Here is a 22,653-nt window from a genome sequence, read left to right as displayed (position 1 = left end):
CGACCAGTTGTAAATCTGGCTATTTTTAAAATTTACCCGGAAAAACATCCAAATGATTTGAGAACTAAGGCAGAACACAATAACAGAAAAGTGGGTTAAGACATGCTAAGTGTGAGCACCTAATTTTTGCCCTACATGAAAATAACTCCTAAAAATAAACCAAAAATAAATTTTAAGGGATTTTAGAAGTTTTTCTTTATTTAGTTGCATTTCATGCATTTTTAATATTTTAAAATCATAGAAAAATTATAAAAAATTGTCACGTCTTAATTTCATGCCATCTTAGGTTCAATTTGCATGTAGGAATTAATTTTATTAAGAAAAATCACAAAAATAGTCATTTTTATATATTTAGCTTTTAGTCTTTAGAAAGCAGTATTTTTATTTAGTTTTAAGTTAATTAGTTGTTTTAATAGATAAACAATTTTAATTTTTGCAAATTAGATTGATTTAGGATTAATTTAGGATTTTATTAGATTTTAAAATCAAAGAAAAAGAAAATGGGAAAAAAGATTTTGATTTAGTCTTAATGTATTGGGCCAAAGTTAATTAGCCCAAATTCATGACCCAAATCCCTTCAAGCCCAAGGCCCAATACCCATTTCCCTTCCTAACCTAGACCTAGACCTAAAAAGATCAGACCATCAGACCCCTGGAAAACGACGCCCTTGGACCTTCTTCCTCATCCCTCATTTTCAGCAACGAAAACAGACCCCCCCCCCCACCGTTCTTCTTCATTTTCACAATCTAAGAACACCCCTGTTCTTCGACAACACCAACGACGCCTGAACCCCTAAGACCCAGCACTGTGACCACCAAAATAATGGACTCCCATCTTCTCTAAGACAGAGAGATCGATGAACCCCCATCTGAGAAACCAAAGACGCCATTCCTGGCTTCATCTTCCTCGTGTTGAGCAAAAATCAGACCTCATTCTTTCTCTTCTAAAAAGTCAGTCGATATACACACATAAATCCGCACTAATCTGGCTCAATTTGACACTGGCTAATAGCTGAAAAACTGAAGGAAACTTAGAATTCAAAAGAAGGTTTGAAGAAAAACTTATTCAAAGCTCAAACTTTTGTTCTTCCTGGATTTATACTAGCTGTAGAATCTCAGCGTTGTGATGTTGTTGCTGCTCCTGCCGAAACTATTCTGATGGCTTTCATCTTGACGATTCCACCCTTTGCTTGGTTTTCTTGAAATTTATTTCCGTTTTGCTGCTAGGTATGTCAAGACTTCTCTGTATTTACATTCAAATTAGGCGAATGAGATTCGAATTATCCAATATTGCTATCCATGTTTAGTTTCATGTGTTCATTGTTTGACTTGCTATATCTGGTCATTTGTCTTTTGAAGATTGAATGGGATTGTTTGCATTTGAGTTTTAAAATGGCAATTGGAATTATTCATTGTAGCTGATGTTAATGAGGTATATTGAGAATGGTGGGTAAGTTTTGTTTGTTGGTTGCATTAGAATTTGCAGACTAAATCTTTGTTGAAGTCTAAATGATCTATTTCGTTTTTTTTTTTTGTCAATAAGGCTGAATAAACACATCAGAAATGTATATCTTAGTGGTAAAACAACTTACTAATTTATTTGTTACAAGTGCAAAGTGTTGGAAGAAAGTAATTACCAAAATATGGAACTGTTAGTGAAATGACCAAAGTTGAAAACACCAGAATTGTTCTGATGAGGATCGATACACCATGAGTTCTAGGCTGAGGTGAAGGTAAGAATTCTTCAATGCCAAACGTAACTGGTGTAATCGTTGTGGCATATTTTGTCCCAGAGTTTTTTTTAGGTTGCACTTCACATGAACAAAAATGAGAAAAAGCATAGACTAAAGCTAATATTATACTTACCACTGTCCATGCTGCAACTTTTGAAGTAATTCATTGTGATTTAATTTGAACATCTCTGGTGACTTGATCATCACATTTAGTCCATAATCTTGAATTTCTCATGTAATCTTCAACTATTGGAAATAAATCACAAACATTCGTACAAATTCTTTTAGGCGCGACTTAGTCTATTATCGTGATTATGTATACGTTCGCGTAACATAATTTTGATTTTTCTAAAAAAATAAATCGAGGCATGCGTTCGCGCAACTTCGACCAAACTTTCTTAATATTAATAAAGCATGATTAATTGTGGACACGTACGCGTGGCATGATTCTTGACGCGCCAAAAAAATGAGTACACGTACGCGTGATTCCGTTTAAGATAATCTCCAAAATTACGAATAGTCAAGCAACTAAAAGTGGTTTAAAGGTAAAACGCACAAAGGTCTTAAAATGAGTAGTTAAACAATTTAAGCCAAGTATAAATTGCTAAGCGACCGTGCTAGAACCACGGAACCCGGGAATGCCTAACACCTTCTCCCGGGTTAAAAGAATTCCTAATCTAGAATTTTTGGTTCGCAGACTTTTAAATAAAGTCGAAATTTCCTCGATTTGGGATTTAAAGTAAACCGGTGACTTGGAACACCATATTAAATTGTTCCAAGTGGCGACTCTGAAAAATAAATAAAATAATTCCATCTCGAATAATGTCACTTTAATTGGAAAAACTCCCTTATATACCCCCTCGGGTGGTAAAAAGGAGGTGTGACAGCTCTGGCGACTCTGCTGGGGATAAGAACCCAGAATCTCTGGTTCAGGGTTCAAGAATTCGAGCTTGTTAATGCGATTTTTACTTGGCTTTATTTATTGTTGATATTACTGTATTTTGTGGGCCTAATGCGCTAATTGCCATTTATTTACCGCTTTGATATTATTTGAACTGTATTAAAACTGTCTCCTTACGCCTCCTTTCTGAGTCTTCTAAAAAATGGTGCACACGTTCGTGTGGCCCACTTTTTCGGTTAGAAGTTATAACAAATAGAACGAGGTTGGGCCAGCAACAAGGCTGGGTAGACTTTCGTTCTCTCGGTACGTTGCCCCCTCTTCGGCTCGAGTTGTTCGCTCGGGTAAGCCAGGTCTAGAACACAACCCCAGGTTTAAACTTAGAATAACGTAACCTTATGCCGGATCCCTAGTAGGAACGCTTGTTTGCATCACGTGCATTTGACTTTGGGGACTCAACACATGGGTTGGGTCCGTCTAGGACAGGTGTACCCAAATTAAAAAGACCATCCTGATGCATCTTACGTGCTACTTGCGCATTTGTTTGTTTTGGCTTGCATGTTGACCGGCTTCTAGAATAGGGAAAGAAAATCAAAAAAAAAAAAAATACAAAAACAAGAGTGAGAGGTAGGTATTTGAAAAATTCCGAAACACTGCCGAAATTCTGAAAAAAAAAGAAAAAAGAAAAAGACAAGGTCATTTCAAAATGAGCCCAAAATCTTCAAGTGTCATGTTTCCTTGTTCCGTCAAAACTGACCGAACTACGCGGGTCTGATTCTCACCGGATGTGAGATACGTAGGCAAACCTCATCGGTTCCGACCCCAATTTTCAAAAATCCAAAAATATTTTCCTTTAGTTTCTTCTTTAGAAATCTTTCCTTAGAAAATTCAAAAAAAAGAATTTTTTTTAAAATCAAAAATGATTTCCTTCTTTCTAAAGTCTTTCATACGAAAAAAAGAAATAAAAAGAAAAATCAATAAAAAATCAAAATCTAAAATACGGGTTTCCTTTATTTTGAAGTATTTTTCCCAAAAAATCAAAAAAAAAATCAAAAAAAGGAATTAAAAAAAAAAGAAAAATCATTTCCTTGTTTAAAAAGTCTTTCTCTCTCTACCTTCACCCGTGCTCCCGGCGCATGTTAGCTAAACATACGCCGGTGTGGATATGGCAGGGGCGAGAGGTCGGGGACCAGGAAGGGGACGCGGACGACCTAGGAAAATACCTATTGTAGCTTTTGGGAGCTCAGTTGGAGCTCGGATTCAAGGGGAAGTAACACCAAAAAATACACCAATGGCATCTCCTGTGCAGCTAGTTGAAGGAATTAGATCTGTTGAACAAGGATCTACTTCAAATACTAAGGAGATACCAAAGGATCTAGAGATGAAGGACACTATGGAGGCAAATACAAAGGGCAAAATGCAGAAGGAAATAGAGACAGCTCAAAGCAATGGAACAGTGACTGAGAAGCAGACTAATGTAACAGTGAATTCAACACAAAAGCCAGTGGATCGAGTAGCTGAAGCAGTTAATCCGATAAGAACATGGACAAACCTGATCAAAGGCAACAGATCTGCAACTAATGGTATGGCTCTAACATATATTCCACCACAAATCGTAGATGGGCAAATGGTGGTACAATTGGAAGCAGAGGAAGTAGAACCAGAAGAAGAAAGTGGAAATGTGCTTTAATCGCATATGTTATTGGAGAAACACCTGGGTATAATGTTATGAACAGGTATATTAGCCAAAATTGGATAAATATAGATACTCCAGAAGTATATTTCCATGATGAGGGGTACTATGTGATTCGATTTAATTCCATTACTGACATGCATGCTTGTAACGACCCGATCCTTCATTCTGAGAGTTATAGTCACATTTCCCCCATCTATACTTATTTATATGTTATTCAGCTGTGTTGAGTTGTATCGAGTTGGTAGGTTTGGGTTCGGAGTAGTTTTGGAGTGAAATGAACACTTAGTCTCTTAATTAGAAAGCTAAGTTAGAAAAGTCAACCGGAAGTTGACTTATGAGTAAGAAAATTCGGATTTGGATTTTTATGATTCAATTAGCTTCGTTGGGTGATTTTAGACTTAGGAGTGTGTTCGGAATATAATTTGGAGGTCCGTGGTAGAATTAGGCTTGAATTGGCAAAAGTTGGAAGTTTAGAAGTTCTTAGGCTTGAATTCGAGGTTGATTTGGTATTTTGGTGTGGTTTTGGGTGTTTCGGAGGTTTGACTAAGTTCGGGTAGTGATATATGACTTGTTGGAATTATTGGTTGAGGTCGCGAGGGCCTCGGGTGAGTTTTGAATATGTTTGGGTTGTGTTGCGCTCGTTTTTCTTATGTTTCGACGCCGTTTCTTCAAGCATAAATGATATCATATTGAAGAAATGAGCTCCGGTTTCTTTTTTGATTAAAACATTAGATCCGTATTGTAATTACGGACTGTAGCAAAAAGAATCATCGAATTTGGACATCGTATGAGGATTTTATTGTCATTTTACTAAGAATTAGGTTGCTAGATTTTTCAGATTAATTACGAAATTGCCACTGACAACGTAATTAAAAATCTGCACTATTTGCAAATATTAAAACCTGCATATCTCCTTCGTTATAAGGTCAAATTGAGTGATTCAAAAGCCTAACTTGACTAGAATTTCACAAGGAATCCATTGGAGGCATAAAATACCAGTTTCGGGATCGTTTGGCACGAGAAACGAGGCAGAATAGCTGGTAGAAAAATATACAAAACAAGGGTTTGTTCATTCGGTCATATTTTGAGTTGGGGAGCTCGGATTTGGGCGATTTTGGAGGCGATTTTCATCATATGGATTGGGGTAAGTGTTCTCTACTCGGTTTTTGTTATATTTCATGAATCCATCTTCGTTTTTGGGATTTGATTGATGATTTCAAAGTGAAATTGAGGGAGTTAGGGTTTGAGTTTTGGAGAGTTTTAAGAGAGGATTTGAGGGACCAAACGGAGTCCGATTTTTACAAATTTTATATGGTTAGACTCGGGATAGGACGAGGATTATTATTCTTCTATTTTTAACTGATTCCGAGACGTGGGCCCGGGGGCCGGGTTTTGGCCGATTTCGGACTTTTGGCATGTTTATGTAGTTTTTATTGTGTAATTCGATTCTTTAGACTATGTTGATAGTAGTATTTTGATCATGGTTAGATTTGAAGCTTTTGGAGACCGAGTCAAGGGACGAGGACATCCCGGAGTAGAATTTTACGCTGTTGAGGTAAGTAACAGTTTTAACTCTGGCTTTGAGGGTATAAACCCGGAGAGTTTGATATCATGTGATTGTTTGGTGGTAATACCCACGCTAGGTGACGGGCGTGTGGGTGTGCACCGCGAGGGATTGAGACTTGATCCGTCCCGTGAGGCTAGGCCTAAAAGCTATAATCTGTGGTTATGTGTTTACTTGTTGTTGAACTTGTTTGCCTTCATGTTAGAGATCCTGTTTAGGTTTTATTCATGCTCACATTATTTGTACTCAGTCATAGAAATTATTGTACATGTTTACCTCAGTCTCCATTATTTGCTAATATGCTGTGATACTTGATGTGGGTTGTGTTCCCTTATTTGTTGATGATGGTGAGGCTAGTGAGGTACATGACTGAGTGAGGCCGAGGGCCTGGTTGTGAGGATATTAATACCATAGCGCGTGAGTTGTCCGCGTAGCACGTGAGTTGACCGTGCGGGTCCAGGTATTGATACCATAGCGCGTGAGTTGTCCGCGTAGCACGTGAGTTGACCGTGCGGATCCAGGTATTGATATGGTAGCACGTGAGTTGTCCGTGCTTAGCGCTTGGGCTTTGGGAGCCCCTCCGGAGTCTGTACACACCCCCAGTGAGCGCAGAGTGTTGAGTGTATTGAGTGTTGAGTGTTGAGTGCTGAGTGCGAGTGCTGAGTGATGGAGTGACATTGTTGTGAGGTTGCATTTACTTTTGCTGTTGCTGCATTTATCTGTTAAATTTCTTTGTGGCATTTATTGAGTTATGAAATTTACTTGTTTATTCCTGCTATTATTTTTAAAATTGTGGAAAATAAATAATTGGACTCTTTTACTTAGCTCGTCACTACTGCTCAGTTCCTTAGTTATTTCTGTTACTACTGAGGTGGTTGTACTCATACTACACCCTGCACTTTATGTGCAGATCCAGGTGAGTTAGAGCGCGGCGATCGTTGAGTTCAGGCCGGCTTTAATTGGAGACTGCAAGGTAGCTGCCAGCGTCCGCAGGACCTTGTTACTCCTTTTATCATTTCTTCTTTGGACAGTTAGACAGTTTATATATCTCAGTTCATAGTTTTAGACGCTCATGACTTAGTGACACCCCGATGTTTGGGACTCGTTTCCGTATTTTATATTATTTATATTTAGAGTTGGTTTAGTTTATCAGGAATTAAATTATTGGAAATATTTTATTAAATTCTTATAATCAAATTAGTAGTAATATTTTGGGAATAGGCTTGCCTTGTAACACGATAGGCGCCATCACGACCATGGTTAGATTTTGGGTCGTGACAAGTTGGTATCAGAGCCTAGGTTACATAGGTCTCACGAGTCATGAGCGGGTTTAGTAGAGTCTTGCGGATCGGTACGGAGACGTCTGTACTTATCTTCGAGAGGCTGCAGAACCTTTAGGAAAACTTCACCTTCTTGAATTCTTATCGTGCGGTATTGATTCAGCTTGAAGTGTAACTCTTTGAATTCCTTCCACGCATTCGTATGCGCACATGAGCGCTCGGTATCAGTTGTGCATCGACGGATTATGATTCCCTGGATGAGGTGCGAGATGTGATTTCTGTGTGTTGATGTTGGGCCAGTCTGGGGTACTTGAGGCCGGGTTTTGTCTGTAGCTGGAGTACGAAAATTTCGATTGTGTGAGCACGTGTTTATATGTCCGTTGGTGTCCCTATTAGTGGGATTTGTGATTTGATGGCTATGTGGAGAGTATGATTTGACTGCGAGATTGTGTTCGGATTGATCGAATGTGACGAGAAGGGTTTACTTGAGATGTAGCAAGGACTAATGGGTGTTTGATTTGTGACTTGATATAGCTTGTTCAGACTCTGTCTGATAAGAGGTTTATTACCAGCCTTTGGTTCTTTTGGGCAGCTGCTATGATTAGAAATCATCGTTGTGAGTGTTTGAATTATGTGGTATATCATGTGATTTCAGGTATGTTTTAGACTCGTTCGAGGACGAACGTTTGTTTAAGAGGGGGAGGATGTAACGACCCGATCGTTCGTTCTGAGAGTTATAGCCACATTTCCCCCATCTATGCTTATTTATATGTTGTTCAGCTGTGTTGAGTTGTATCGAGTTGGTAGGTTTGGGTTCGGAGTAGTTTTGGAGTGAAATGAACACTTAGTCTCTTAATTAGAAAGCTAAGTTAGAAAAGTCAACCGGAAGTTGACTTATGAGTAAAAGAATTCGGATTTGGATTTTTATGATTCGATTAGCTTCGTTGGGTGATTTTAGACTTAGGAGTGTGTCCGGAATATAATTTGGAGGTCCGTGGTAGAATTAGGCTTGAATTGGCAAAAGTTGGAAGTTTAGAAGTTCTTAGGCTTGAATTCGAGGTTGATTTGGTATTTTGGTGTTGTTTTGGGTGTTTCGGAGGTTTGACTAAGTTCGGGTAGTGATATATGACTTGTTGGAATTGTTGGTTGAGGTCCCGAGGGCCTCGGATGAGTTTTGAATAGGTTTGGGTTGTGTTGCGCTCGTTTTTCTTATGTTTCGACGCCGTTTCTTCAAGCATAAATGATATCATATTGAACAAATGAGCTCCGATTTCTTTTTTGATTGAAGCATTAGATCCGTATTGTAATTACGGACCTGTAGCAAAAAGAATCATCGAATTTGGACATCGTATGAGGATTTTATGGTCATTTTACTAAGAATTAGGTTGCCAGATTTTTCAGATTAATTACGAAATTGCCACTGACGGCGTATTTAAAAATCTGCACTATTTGCAAATATTAAAACCTACATATCTCCTTCGTTATAAGGTCAAATTGAGTGATTCAAAAGCCTAACTTGACTAGAATTTCACAAGGAATCCATTGGAGGCATAAAATACGAGTTTCGGGATCGTTTGGCTCGAGAAACGAGGCAGAATAGCTGGTAGAAAAATATACAAAACTAGGGTTTGTTCATTCGGTCATATTTTGAGTTGGGGAGCTCGGATTTGGGCGATTTTGGAGGCGATTTTCACCATATGGATTGGGGTAAGTGTTCTCTACTCGATTTTGATTATAATTTATGAATCCATCTTCGTTTTTGGGATTTGATTGATGATTTCAAAGTGAAATTGAGGGAGTTAGGGTTTGAGTTTTGGAGAGTTTTAAGTGAGGATTTGAGGGACCAAACGGAGTCCGATTTTGACAAATTTTATATGGTTAGACTCGGGAGAGGACGAGGATTATTATTCTGCCATTTTTGACTGATTCCGAGATGTGGGCCCGGGGGCCGAGTTTTGGCCGATTTCGGATTTTTGGCATGTTTATGTAGTTTTTATTGTGTAATTCGATTCTTTAGACTATGTTGATAGTAGTATTCTGATTATGGTTAGATTTGAAGCTTTTGGAGACCGAGTCGAGGGACGAGGACATCCCGGAGTAGAATTTTACGCTGTTGAGGTAAGTAACAGTTTTAACTCTGGCTTTGAGGATATAAACCCGGAGAAATTGATATCATGTGATTGTTTGGTGGTGATACCCACGCTAGGTGACTGGCGTGTGGGTGTGCACCGCGAGGGATTGAGACTTGGTCCGTCCCGTGAGGCCAGGCCTAAAAGCTATTATTTGTGGTTATGTGTTTACTTGTTGTTGAACTTGTTTGCCTTCATGTTAGAGATCCTGTTTAGGTTTTATTCATGCTCCCATTATTTGTACTAAGTCATAGAAATTATTGTACATGTTTACCTCCGCCTCTATTATTTGATAATATACTGTGATACTTGATGTGGGCTGTGTCCCCTTATTTGTTGATGATGGTGAGGCTAGTGAGGTACATGATTGAGTGAGGCCGATGGCCTGGTTGTGAGGATATTAATACCATAGCGCGTGAGTTGTCCGCTTGCCACGTGAGTTGACCGTGCGGGTCCAGGTATTGATACCACAGCGCGTGAGTTGTCCGCGTAGCACGTGAGTTGACCGTGCGGATCCAGGTATTGATATGGTAGCACGTGAGTTGTCCGTGCTTAGCGCTTGGGCTTTGGGAGCCCCTCCGGAGTCTGTACACACCCCTAGTGAGCGCAGAGTGTTGAGTGTATTGAGTGTTGAGTGTTGAGTGTTGAGTGCTGAGTGCGAGTGCTGAGTGATGGAGTGACATTGTTGTGAGGTTGCATTTACTTTTTCTGTTGCTGCATTTATCTGTTAAATTTCTTTGTGGCATTTACTGAGTTATGGAATTTACCTGTTTATTCCTGTTATTTTTAAAATTGTGAAAAATAAATAATTGGATTGTTTTGCTCAGCTCGTCACTACTGTTCAGTTCCTTAGTTATTTCTGTTACTACTGAGGTGGTTGTACTCGTACTACACACTGCACTTTATGTGCAGATCCAGGTGAGTTAGAGCGCGGCGATCGTTGTGTTCAGGCCGGCTTTAATTGGAGACTGCAAGGTAGCTGCCAGCGTCCGCAGGACCTTGTTACTCCTTTTGTCATTTCTTATTTTGGACAGTTAGACAGTTTATATAACTTAGTTCATAGTTTTAGACGCTCATGACTTAGTGACACCCCGATATTTGGGACTCGTTTCCGTATTTTATATTATTTATATTTAGAGTTAGTTTAGTTTATCAGGAATTAAATTATTGGAAATGTTTTATTAAATTCTTATAATCAAATTAGTAGTAATATTTTGGGAATAGGCTTGCCTTGTAACACGATAGGCACCATCACGACCATGGTTAGATTTTGGGTCGTGACAATGCTGTATACTATAATGGGCCATATACTATCAGCAATCGACCTATAATTTTGAAGCAATGGACAGCAGATTTTGATTTCAGCAGAGAATTCCCTACTGAGATACCATTGTGGGTGAAATTCCCTAATTTACCTATGAATTGCTGGGGTAGTAAGTCTCTGATAGAATTGCCAGTGTATTGGGGACTCCTCTGTTTGCTGATGAATGTTTCCACAAAACAATCCAGGATTTCTTATGCTAGAATGCTTGTGGAAATAAATGTTAGTCAACCACTACCTGATGAAATTACAGTGATTGACCCAAAGGGGAAATACTTTCAGCAGCAGGTGACATATGACTGGAGGCCAGAATTTTGTGGAACCTGTCAAGTAGTGGGACACAAATGTAGAGAAAAGGAAGTGGATGAAGGCCAAAGGGATATTCAACATAGAAGGAAGAAGAACAAAACTGTCACACAGGAATGGAGATACAAAGGCCCTATACAGCATACATTACCAGTTGAAAAACCAATGGAGCAAGCAAAGGAGAATAAACAACAGATACAGCAAGTGAATGAGGAGATGAGTTTCATTCCTGGAGATAGAACAGAAGAGCAACCAGAAAAGAACAAAGGGAAAGCTGTTAAAAGTCCTGATTTCAATCTCAAAAACTTCCCCATATTGTGTTCTGTTCCTACCAAAAATGGTTTTGGAGTACTACATTGAGGAGATAGTAAAGAACAAGACCTGCCTCTAGATAGAGGAGGGGGAACTAAAACAGCATGATGAATTGGCTAATATGGAATGCTAGGGGAATAAATAAGAGGTATAAGCAAAAGGTACTGAGAAATTATTTAAAAACAAAAAAGAATTAGATTAGCTGGGCTCATAGAAACAAGAGTTAAAGAACACAATTCAAAGAAGATCAGGGGAAAACTTGATCCAACATGGAAGGTATATGACAATTACCAGGCTGCTATTAATGGAAGAATATGGTTGGTTTGGGATTCACAATGGTGTGAAGTGAACATGGTGAGAGCTGAAGCACAAATTTTACATTGTGAAATTACAAGCAAGATAGGAGACATCAATTGCTTTCTTACTATTGTATATGGCTTCAATACCATAGAACACAGGAGATCACTATGGGAACATCTGAAAGAAGTGGCTGTAGGCATTAACAAACCATGGCTTGTTGCTGGAGATTTCAATGCAGTGCTGAACCAAGATGATAGACTGTTTGGTAACCCAATCACTTATAAAGAAATTCAAGAATACCCTGAGTGCATACATGAACTGCTATTAGCAGAAGTTCAGTGGAGTGGGGACTATTACACATGGTCTAATAAACAGCTGAATACAGAAAGAATATATAGTAGATTAGACAGGGCTTTTGAAAATCATGAATGGATGATGAATTGGGGACATGTGATAATGCAGTATGATGATCCCTACATTTCAGATCATGCACCTATGTTACTACCAATGGCAGCTGCTAGATATAACACTAAAGTTTCTTTCAAGTTCTTCAATGTATGGGCTGAGCACAAAGACTTCATGAAGATAGTAGAAGACATATGGCAGAACACATGTTCCACAAGCAGTATGGAAAATATTTGGAAGAAATTGAAGAATCTTAGACCAGTCCTGAAGAAGCTAAACAATGAGGAGTTCAAGTTTATCAGACAGAAAATAGAGAAGTCAAGGCAAGATTTAAAGAGCACTCAGGAACAAATGCAGTTAAGGAACAACATAGATTTACTTGCAGAAGAAAGAAAGCTGTTACAGGAGCTGGAGAAATGGTCATTGATAGAAGAGAGTGCTTTACAACAAAAAGCTAAAGCTAAATGGATCAAGCTTGGAGACTCAAACAATAAGTATTTTTCAGCGTTGATCAAAGAAAGGACACACAGGAAACAAATTACTGAACTAACATCTCTTGATAACAGGAAGCTAGAGGATCCAGAGGAAATCAGAGAAGAGATAATCAAGTTCTACAAGAGCTTGATGGGTTCGACAGCTCATATTCTGCCAGCAGTTAACAAACAAACAATGAGAAAAGGGCCAGTCATTACTCAACAACAAAGGATTAGCTTATGTGCAGAAATTACAGAAAAGGAGATATATGATGGACTGTCTTCAATAGGAAATGATAAATCCCCTGGAGTTGATGGATACAATGCCTATTTTTTCAAAAAAGTATGGCCTCTTGTGAAGGAAGAAGTTATTGATGCTGTCAAAGAGTTTTTTAAAACTGGGAAATTATATAGGGCAATCAACTGTACTGCTATCACACTAGTTCCAAAAACTGCCAAGCCAAACACTATGAAGGAGTATAGACCTATTGCATGTTGTACTGTGTTATACAAAATGATTGCCAAGATTCTTGCCTCCAGAATGCAGGAAGTGATGCCAGACATTATAAGTGAAGCTCAGGCTGGTTTTATTCCAGGGAGGAAAATAGCTGACAACATATTCCTTGCCCATGAGTTAGTTAAAGACTATACAAGGAAGAATTTATCAGCTAGGTACATGATAAAAATTGATCTACAAAAAGCATATGACTCTGTTGAATGGACCTTTGTGAGACAGATGCTAATATGAGCTTGGTTTTCCTGACCAATTTGTTTTGTGGATAATGGAATGTGTACAAAATGTGAACTATACTGTGTTGATCAATGGAGAGCAAAGTAAGCCCTTTAATACAGCTAGGGGGCTTAGATAAGGAGATCCAATATCTCCCTTCCTATTTGCAATAGCTATGGAGTACTTGAGTAGGCTGCTCAATGAATTGAAAGATGATAAGAGATATCAATTTCATCCAAAATGTGCAAAACTAGGTGTAACACACTTAAGTTTTGCAGATATCTACTTCTGTTTGCCAAAGGAAATTTGTCCTCTATCTCTGCACTTTATGACTGTTTCAGAACCTTCTCTACAACCTCAGGACTGCAAGCTAATCTTGGGAAGAGCTGTGTGTATTTTGGAGGAGTTAAGAAGGAAGAACAGGAAAATATCCTAAAACACTTGGGTTTTGTCCCTGGGAGCCTGCCTTTTAAATACTTGGGAGTGCCTCTATCTACAAAGAAGATTTCTCTGGTATAGTGGCAGCCTTTGATAGAGAAAATAACAGCCAGAATCACCTCTTGGACAGCAAAGAAACTATCATATGCAGTGAGAACACAATTAGTGAAATCAATTTTGTTTGGTATGCAAGCATATTGGGCCCAGCTATTCCCTATCCCTGCTAAGGTATTGAAGATTATAGATGGCTATTGCAGAAGTTATGTGTGGTCAGGCAGCAATTCAATTACTAAGAAAGCTTTGATAGCATGGGATAGAGTATGTATGCTTAAGTCTATGGGTGGAATAGGCCTCATCAACATAAAGCTATGGAACAAAGCAACTCAAATCAAGACATGCTGGGATATTGCTCATAAACAAGACAAGTTGTGGATTAGATGGATCCACACTTATTACGTTAAAGGAAAGCCACTACTGGAAGCAAGAGTTCCAACACAAGCAAGCTAGATTACTAGAAAGATATTGGAATTGAAAAATGAATTGCATTTGATCCCTGTAAATCAGACCACAAGGAGTTTGACAAATGCTATCTACTACAAACTGCTCCCTGAAATGAGGCTAGTAGCCTGGAAATGCCTTATGTTCAAGAATGATGCAAGGCCAAAAGCAAGCTTTATAATGTGGTTAGTATTACAGGGGAGATTGGCAACAGCAGATAGACTAATGAGATGGGGTATAATAGTAGACAGTACTTGCTCTTTATGCCAAGCAGAACTGGAAACTAGAGAGCATTTGTTTGTGGAATGTGACTATGCTAAAGCTATATGGAAGAGACTGCAGAAATGGTTGCAATGGCAGCAAGCACCAGATGAATGGGACCAGCATGTTAACTGGGCTATCAAAAGTGCTAAAGGGAAATCACAACAAGCTCAAATATTCAAATTGGTATATGCAGAGTGTGTCTATGCTATATGGATAGAAAGGAACAATAGAGTAGGTTTGAAAAGAAGGCTAGAAGATGGGAAGAAATTGCAAGAGAAATTGTCTATACTTGTCATGTTAGAGCTGGCAGTAGAGTCCAAGAACTACTGCAAAACTTTACATTCTAGATGTTAAGAAGCTTAGTTAGATGAGATCTTCTTGTATATAGTAATAGTGAGGAATATAGATAGAGTTTTATTTCTTTTGAGATAGCTAACTGTGCTGTGGTTAGCTATGGCTTTGTAAAGTTTCAAAAGTGATTAATACAAAAGTTAGTTAACCTAAAAAAAAAAAGTCTTTCTTTCGTAAATGTCAAAAAGAAATTTTTAAAGAATTAAAGTCCAAAAATATTTTCGTTTTTCTTTAGAAGTACTTTCGTAATATAAAAACTCAGAAACCCAAAGTATTTTTTTTAAAAGCCCCTTTTTTCAAAAATTAAGAGGCAACATTCAAAATCCAAAAATATTTTCTTTTTTGTTTAGAAAAAGAGAAAACAAATGAAATTTCAAAATAAATTATTCTTTTTACTTTTGAAATTCCCAAAGTTCAAATCAAAAGAAAAGAAATTTTTAGAAGTCTCTCTTTCAAAAATAAATATAAAAAAAATCAATCAAAATCAAAAATTCAAAAAAATATTTCCTTTCTTCTTTTAAAGCATTTTTTCCAAAAATTTCAAAAGAATTAACAAAAATCAAAAATCAAAAATCAAAAAATATTTTTCTTTGGTCTTAAAGCTTTCTTGGTTTGAGTTTTATAAAAAATAAAAAAAATGAGCTAGCTTATTTACTACATTCTCGATCTTCCCGAACAACACAAGATCTGATTCAGGCGGCATCGTGATACATAGGCAATCCCCATCGGATTCGATCATAGCCATAAATAAATTGAGTGAAAAATAAACTAAAAAAAAAGGTTGAGTAGAAAAGAAAGAAAAGAGTGAAAAAAAAACGGAAAGAAAAGAAAAAAAAAGAGTGACAAGAAAATAAAAGAGTGACAAAAACAAAACCAAAAAAGAAAAGAAAAGAGAGTGCCAAAATATAAAGAGCGATAGAAATGAAATGAAAAAAAATCAAGAGTGATTAAAAAGAAGCAGCAACAAAAGAAAAGAGATATTGAGTGAAAAAGGATTAGTTTAAGGCCGGGATGACACATGCAACCGTTCAAACACATGGTAGAAACGCTTAACTGTTTAGGTGCATTGCATCCAAACGTGCGATTTCCTATCTGTTAAGCATCTCAAAACTAACAAGGTTGTTGGGTGTGCAAATTAGCCAGGTTCTGTTCAGGTGGTTGGTTTTGTTGGTAGTCTAGCCTCTCCTCCTTCACAAGATCCAAAAGCACAGATGGCCTCCGCAAGCAATCTACCAATCATCGGTCCTGAGGATAGCCCGGCATCGGCTATTCTGCAGCTAGAATCAGCAGCTGCTGAAGAGGATAAGATGTTGCATCTCCGCATATTGGAAATGTGGGATGCCTGGTCTAATGGTAGGGAACCGCCAAGTGCAATCCCTGGGTTCCCTGAGTTGATCCCCAGGTCAGGTGAGGTTACCCACGCCCTTGTGCCCAACCCGCTCATCCCATGCGGGCACCCTCCAATGCCGTTCAATGATCCTGGCATGCCTTCTGTGGTTCGCCCCCAGGCGCCAGTTTCCTGGGCACCTCCAATATTGCTCTCTACAGCACATTCTGCACCAAAGCACAACCAACTTTACCACGACCGTATGTTGAGCCCCCAATGGTCACCTTTCAGGGTCCACAGCTTCAATCAGAAATAGCATATGTGACCCCATACTCTTTCACTCCACCTCCGCAATATGATCTCTCGGTGGAGCAAGAAAAGGTGATTAAAAATCCCGAGCAAGAGGAAATGGCTTGGAAGATGAAGAGCCTGGAACAAATCCTGAAAAACATGCAAGGTCTGAGTGGCCAAAAGAGTGTCTCATACTCTGACCTCTGTATGTTTACCCATGTCCACTTTCCAGCTGGCTTCAAGATGCCAAAATTTGAAAAGTACGACGGGCATTGTTGCTCCCAAACGCACACGCAAGTATACGCGGTCGTCAAGTAATAAAGTGACTAAAAGTTGGATGTCGATCCCACGAGGACTTGTGATTAACCATTAACTAAATTAGACTATCCTGATTATCTAAACAAGAATTAAACCTAGAAATATTTGGTTCTAAACTAACTAAAATAAAGAAAATAAATAATGAACTCTAAACAGAGGAAGAGCAGATTTTTATGATATCAATGTAATGAAAACGATCTAGGGTTATGGGCTATCTAACATTCCTATTATATTCTTCAATTGAATTGTCTTTTATGTGATGAAGTGATGACCGATTAGTGGTTCCGGAGTTATGATAAGGATCATGTTTTATTGTACATTGGCATGTCGGGTGCAGTGAGTAGTATGGAATTTGAAGTGAGAATCAAGGTTGCAGTTCGGTGTGGACAAGGATGTCACCAGCTCGGATGAGCAGGAAAGGGGTTTTGATGTTTAAAGTAAGTTGGTATTGTCTTCAGTGTCATCTGAGATCGGTGTTTTGTAAAAAGGGCTTGTATCATGGTTAATGATTCTTGATCGCTTTTCAGCGTTAGTGCGGTCGGTGGTTTGGAGGTAAGACCCAGTTATTTGTTATGGTAGGTTGTGGCAGTGTGTCCCACAGGAAGATTGTATAAATGTGCCACGTAGTCACTTGATTGATCAAAGATTTAAACCAAGTATGAAGATTTGTGATGATATCGTTAAATCGAGAATATATGCCTGGAGGGCACTCAGTTACTGAGTTGTGGACTGTGGATGAGTACTCTGGTTATGACGGGTGTTCTTGTGTGTTATGAGAAAAGGGAAATTAGTATGGACCTTTGAAGGGTTATTGGCTTAGTTTGATACGATCAGGATCGACTTAAGGTCAGTGGATGGATCTAAATGTGGATATGGGCTCTATGTCAGGCCAATTGTGTTCATTTCAGTAAAGCCCTCCTTATGGAAGAATAGTCGGGGTGTTATGTGGTCGTTAGCTATTCCGTGTAATGATGTATTGCGTCGTGCGAGTTGTGAGACGGCTTGGTGAATTGCTTATGTGATGAGGATCCGCGTAGAAATGATGTTATATGAGCAAATGGCTCTTGAGATTCAGATTGTGTATCGCACCTCAGTTGTGCTTGAACTTTGTAGCTCATAGCGCTATGTGTCCCCTCAGGGATGGTGTTATGCACTTAGTGTGCTTGTGACCGAAGTTTGATATTTCATTGTAATGAGCAAATTTAGCTCGATGTGCATCTCCTTATGTGAGATCTATGTGTGGGTCGGGTGGCACGCCGCCAGGGGTATGTTATTTGGATCGGGTTGCGCGCCGCAACAATGTGATGTTGAGTATAGTTTTCTATATGCAATTTTTGTATGTCTCGCTTCCTATTTTCTAAGGAAAGTTCGTATTAGTGCGGGAGTTAGGTAATTCCTTCCAGAGTTCGTTTTTCTTTGTATCGCGTTCGAATTGGTGGCCTATTGGCACGTTATTGCATCATATGAGACTTTTGACTATGTTCGGGGTGGCTTATTGCCTGAGCGGTTCGTACTGGGTGAGATGGAATCGTTGGATTCAGGACCAGTGCAATCTGACTATATGGAATATATTAAGGAGCAAAGATCACGATTTGGTTCAGAATATGGTAATGTTTCTTGTCAGAAGTATAGACTCAATGATGGGTTGACTCGGCAGTTGATTATGAATTTCTACACATCTCTTCCGTTGTGGCGGCATTATAAGAGTTAGAGTAAGACCTGTGTATGTCATGGGGTGCAATGGGAGCATCAGATTCGTGGAATTTCGACTAAGTTGATCAAAAAGTGTTATTGTGGTCCGGTGAGTAAAGTGATGCTAGGTGTGAATTCAGCAAAGTTATGCAGCCATGTTTGGGTACAGCGTGTAGGGATTGATGTGATGATCTTAGTTGGAAACTAGGTTNCTAATTGGTAGCCTATTGGCATATGGTAGCATTATACGAGACTTTTGATAATGTCTGGGGTGGCTTATTGGCTGAACAGTTGAATCGGACGAGACGAGATCCCTTGTTTTAGGGTCAGTGCTAAACCGACTATATGAAGTATATTATGGAAATAAGACCATTATTTGGTTCAGAATGAGGTGATGGTTTTGTCAGGGGCATAGCTCTAATGATTTGTTGACTCGGCAGTTGATTATGAATTTCTGCACATCTCTTCCGTTGTGGCGGCATTGTAAGAGTTAGAGTGAGACTTGTGTATGTCATGGGGTGCAATGGGAGCATCAGATTCGTGGAATTTCGACTAAGTTGATCAGGAAGTGTTATTGTGGTCCGGTGAGTAAAGTGATGCTAGGTATGAATTCTGCAAAGTTATGCAGCTGTGTTTGAGTACAGCGTGTGGTGATTAATACGGTGACCTTATGGTGGAAACAGGTCGGGCATGAAATTCCGGACGTTGGAATTGGGCTTTAAGGCGTATCTGCGTGAATAAAAGGGAATATCTTCAGAATGGATCGAGCTAATGTGCTCAACTGAGCTGTGGTAGCACGGGAAGGTGCATGAGAAGTTAAACAGCGATTTCAGACCACTCCAGTGCAGTTCTCAGCACGTTCGAGGACGAACATATGTTTAAGTGGGAGAGAATGTAAAGACCCGACCGGTCGTTTTGAGCCCTAGCGCGTCGTTCAGCAGTCTGAGGCCCTGAGCAGCTTCAATTTAGGTACTACGACTTATACGCGCGGTCGGAATTGAGTTTCGGAAAATCCGGAGTTGATTTGGGAAGAGAATTCTAATTCTAGGAGCCTAAAGTTGAAAGAATGAACAATTGAGCATATATTAATGGATTTGCGTAACCATTGGCTAGTTTTGGAGCGTGGTGCATCAATTAGAGTCTTCGGAAGCGCGTGGAATGCCAGTTATGGATCTTCGGAGAGAGGTGAGTCTCCTTTCTAACCTTGTAAGAGGGAATTGTCCCCATAGATTATTAAATAATTGATTATGTGCTCCTAATTGCGGGGGCTACGTACGCACGAGGAGACGAGAGTCCGTGTGTAGCTACTATTATGCTATTGTCCTGGTAGCTAGGACCCAAAAGCATGTTATGCTTGGATTAATTGTAAACCCAATGATAGCTTGAATTGCTTAAATCACCTTGAATTAGTAAATGAATTTCTAAAGGGATTAAACTTCACTTCTTAAAAAATTTGTTAAAGGAGAATTTGTTTGGTCTTGATAAATATTCCCTGATAAGTTTTTACTTGATTGATTGAGCATGTATCTCTATGTGTACCTGCGTCGCATGCATGATTCGCGAGCAGGGTATGTGTTTATTTTATGTTGACCGCGTCGCAGATTATTTCGCGAGCGGGGTAATAGATGCATCTATAGGCGCGCCGTCAACCCTCGGCAAGTGCACAGTTTATTTCTGTTGGATCGGGCAGTCGCTTCGGTGTAATTTGCGCATGATATGTATATATTGTTGCATGAGAATCCTTAAATGTTGATAATGCCTTTCATGGCTTGATATATAATTGATAAGAGAAAGAAAAGTAAACCTTGAAAATCCTTTATTATTTGTTAAAGGGGTTTGCCTGTCTCCCGGCTTCGTGAGTAGAACTTCTTTATAATTCCATGATTTCCTCGCATTTTAGTATATTGTTAATTGACCTCTAGTAAGTGTCGAAGTTGACCATCTCGTCTCTACTTCTTCGAGATTAGACGGGATACTCATTGAGTACACGTTGATTACGTACTCATACTACACTTCTATGCATTTTTGTTGCACAGGTATTTGTGACCCTAGCGGCCTACTGGGCGTAGCAGCGCAGATGATTCGGGGACTAGGTGAGCTGCATTATTCGAGGCGACCCGCAGCTAGTGTAGTCCCTTTCAGCATATTGTATTTATTTCCTGTCCACTATATTTCGGACGGATATCATATTTTACTTCCTTATCAGTAGATGCTCATTCACTTGTGACACCGGGTTCTGGGATGGTTTCGAAAGATTTGTATAAACTGTTTATTACTTAATTTGAATTGAAGTAGAGATTGTTTTAATTATGAAAAAAAGGAAGGAAAAATCCTAGATTTTCAAAGTATTAAAAAGAGAATTTAATTGATAATTTAGTTGGCTTGCCTGACAGCGGTGTCCGCCGCCATCATGACCGGTAGTGGATTTTGAGTCGTGACAACTACCATCATTCATGCTATCATGAAACTAATATTACCTATATATAACAGATAATAAAATGCACGGGCAACTATGTGACACAAAAAATATTTTAAAGTTTCAAGTATAAACCCCTTTTAGAGTGTGACTTAAACGCATGCCATGGGCATCATCTTTATACAGATAAAACTTAACCCATAATAGCTAGATGTTCTTGATATCTGGATATTCAGTTTTGGACAAGGAACAGCCGTTCGTCATTATTGATGAACTTGAGAGTTGAGAGTCTTGAGACTAAAAAACACTATAACTAGATTGTAATATATAAAAAATAAAATATGCTCTTAAATTCAAGTGATACACTAAATTCTGTCCAGCAATTACCCTTTTTGAGGTTCTTGTTAGTTTAAGTGTACAAGGAGGAAACTAAATGCTTAGATAAACACCAACACATATAATAAACAGAAACAAGAAAAATACCTTAAAAATTGGTTTCTAATAAAGTGTAAACATAGCATCATCGATCATTTTAACAAATGTGATAACAATTTTAGACATGCTTTAACATTATAATGTCAGAATATATTTTTTCTAGAGACACGGTCTCCAAATGATGGAATGTCTAACACTTAGTATTTAAATCCGAATAGATGATGATAGGCTATAATTGCATAATTTAGTCGCTTATTACACTCGAATTTACTGCACTTTAATTGAGTTTACGCTTTAATCGCTAGTGTTTTGCACTAATTGTGTGTTTTATGCCTTGTAGGTGTGATTCCGAGCTATATAGATGTTATGGAATGAATTTAAGTGATTTGAAGCTTTGAAGTCTGAGTAAAAGCTCAAGGAATTAAGCCGGGATCGTGTTCGGGGGTCAAAGTTGATAATTAAGTACGAACGAAGACTTGAGGAGGCATATTGCGCACTGTCTAGTAAAATAGACCTAACTTTTTGATCAGAACTCCATTTGGCCTCCACAATATATGGTTGGAAAATTAACTCAAAGGGCTACAACTTTCATGTTTTACGTTTTTCCAAATTCCAAACGGAACAGGGTGAAAAATCGCGGTTTTGCCGCGACCGGGGCAGAACCGTGGTAGAAGGCAGTTTCTGAAGAATGAAGAATCCGCAAGGGCGTTTGGCCGCGGTTCCACCGCGATCGCGGTGAAACCGCGGTGGGAAGCGTAAATTTCAGGGGCTAAAGTGTAAAACATGGGATTTTAAGTCCTAAACCCTATATAAAACAAAGGAGGCCGGCCTAGAACAAGGAGGAGGACATATTTTGGACATAAATTAGACCTAAGGAGGCGGAGAGACACTACTTTAGGGTTAGACAACACCCTTGGAGGCAAGAACACATTGGGAGCAAGGCGGAGAATTCTTCTACGAGTTTTTCCTTCCTCTTCCTATTTTTCATTGTTGGTTATGACTTTTAGTATTGTAGTTTTACATACTATTATGAATAGCTAATTTGTTATCTAGAGTTTTGATAGAACCTTTTGTAGGATAAATTCTTGTTATGTTTTTATATAATTGAGCCATAGCTTTTCTCTATTTGTTCAACTACGTTTATATTGTGGTTGGTTGAAGAGCTCTCAATTAGCTGTGCCTATTTAGTATGCATAACTCAGGAGAGAGTGCATATTTAGGTAATTGTTGAACAACACCACTCCCAAAGTATATGAGGGATCAATAACCGAGGGTTTAAAGGCGGGATTAGGGATAACGAAGCCTTGGGTGCGATCTGAAGTGAGCTGTATTAAAAGCCAGCTAGCGTAGCTCGGGAGAGCGCGTCTAGTAAATTGTCGTAATTACTCGGGAGAGATTTACGGTAATAAGAGTGCTCATGATCGGTAGAGAATACTTAGGCGAAATTATAGAAGACATAGCGGGAAGGATTCCGACA

The 22,653-nt window shown here is 38.9% G+C and overlaps 2 protein-coding genes across 4 annotated transcripts; both read left to right on the top strand.

The window, feature by feature from the left end:
* The first annotated feature begins 648 nt into the window (after positions 1 to 648).
* Positions 649 to 20,395, top strand: LOC109206343. Of its 3 annotated transcripts, none has more exons than XM_019369169.1 (2): positions 649 to 1,226; positions 3,803 to 4,420. In XM_019369169.1, the coding sequence occupies exon 2, from the start codon at positions 3,922 to 3,924 to the stop codon at positions 4,318 to 4,320; it is 399 nt and encodes a 132-aa protein (XP_019224714.1). In that variant the 5' UTR covers positions 649 to 1,226; positions 3,803 to 3,921; the 3' UTR covers positions 4,321 to 4,420. The 3 variants fall into 3 exon arrangements, with proteins under 3 accessions (XP_019224714.1, XP_019224712.1, XP_019224711.1); XM_019369167.1 differs by lacking the exon at positions 649 to 1,226 and adding an exon at positions 20,362 to 20,395 and having other exon boundaries at positions 3,642 to 4,366; XM_019369166.1 differs by lacking the exon at positions 649 to 1,226 and adding an exon at positions 5,299 to 5,337 and having other exon boundaries at positions 3,642 to 4,366.
* LOC109206333 lies at positions 13,322 to 14,700 on the top strand. Its single transcript, XM_019369153.1, has 3 exons — positions 13,322 to 13,534; positions 13,666 to 13,812; positions 14,149 to 14,700. Exons 1-3 carry the CDS (start codon positions 13,322 to 13,324, stop codon positions 14,698 to 14,700), a joined length of 912 nt encoding a protein of 303 aa, XP_019224698.1.
* Positions 20,396 to 22,653: the final 2,258 nt, after the last annotated feature.

This window comes from Nicotiana attenuata, unplaced genomic scaffold (genome assembly GCF_001879085.1).
Source record: "Nicotiana attenuata strain UT unplaced genomic scaffold, NIATTr2, whole genome shotgun sequence".
Taxonomy (NCBI): Eukaryota; Viridiplantae; Streptophyta; class Magnoliopsida; order Solanales; family Solanaceae; genus Nicotiana; species Nicotiana attenuata.
This window is presented reverse-complemented; position numbering and strand designations above follow the sequence as displayed.

Coding starts and splice junctions, on each gene's coding strand:
- LOC109206343 (XM_019369167.1), top strand. CDS start 3,796: ATGGCAGGGGCGAGAGGTCGGGGACCAGGAAGGGGACGCGGACGACCT.
- LOC109206333 (XM_019369153.1), top strand. CDS start 13,322: ATGGAGTACTTGAGTAGGCTGCTCAATGAATTGAAAGATGATAAGAGA. Junction 13,535..13,665: donor AGCTAATCTTGGGAAGAGCT/GTGTGTATTTTG, acceptor TCTCTGGTATAG/TGGCAGCCTTTGATAGAGAA. Junction 13,813..14,148: donor TATTCCCTATCCCTGCTAAG/GTATTGAAGATT, acceptor CCTGTAAATCAG/ACCACAAGGAGTTTGACAAA.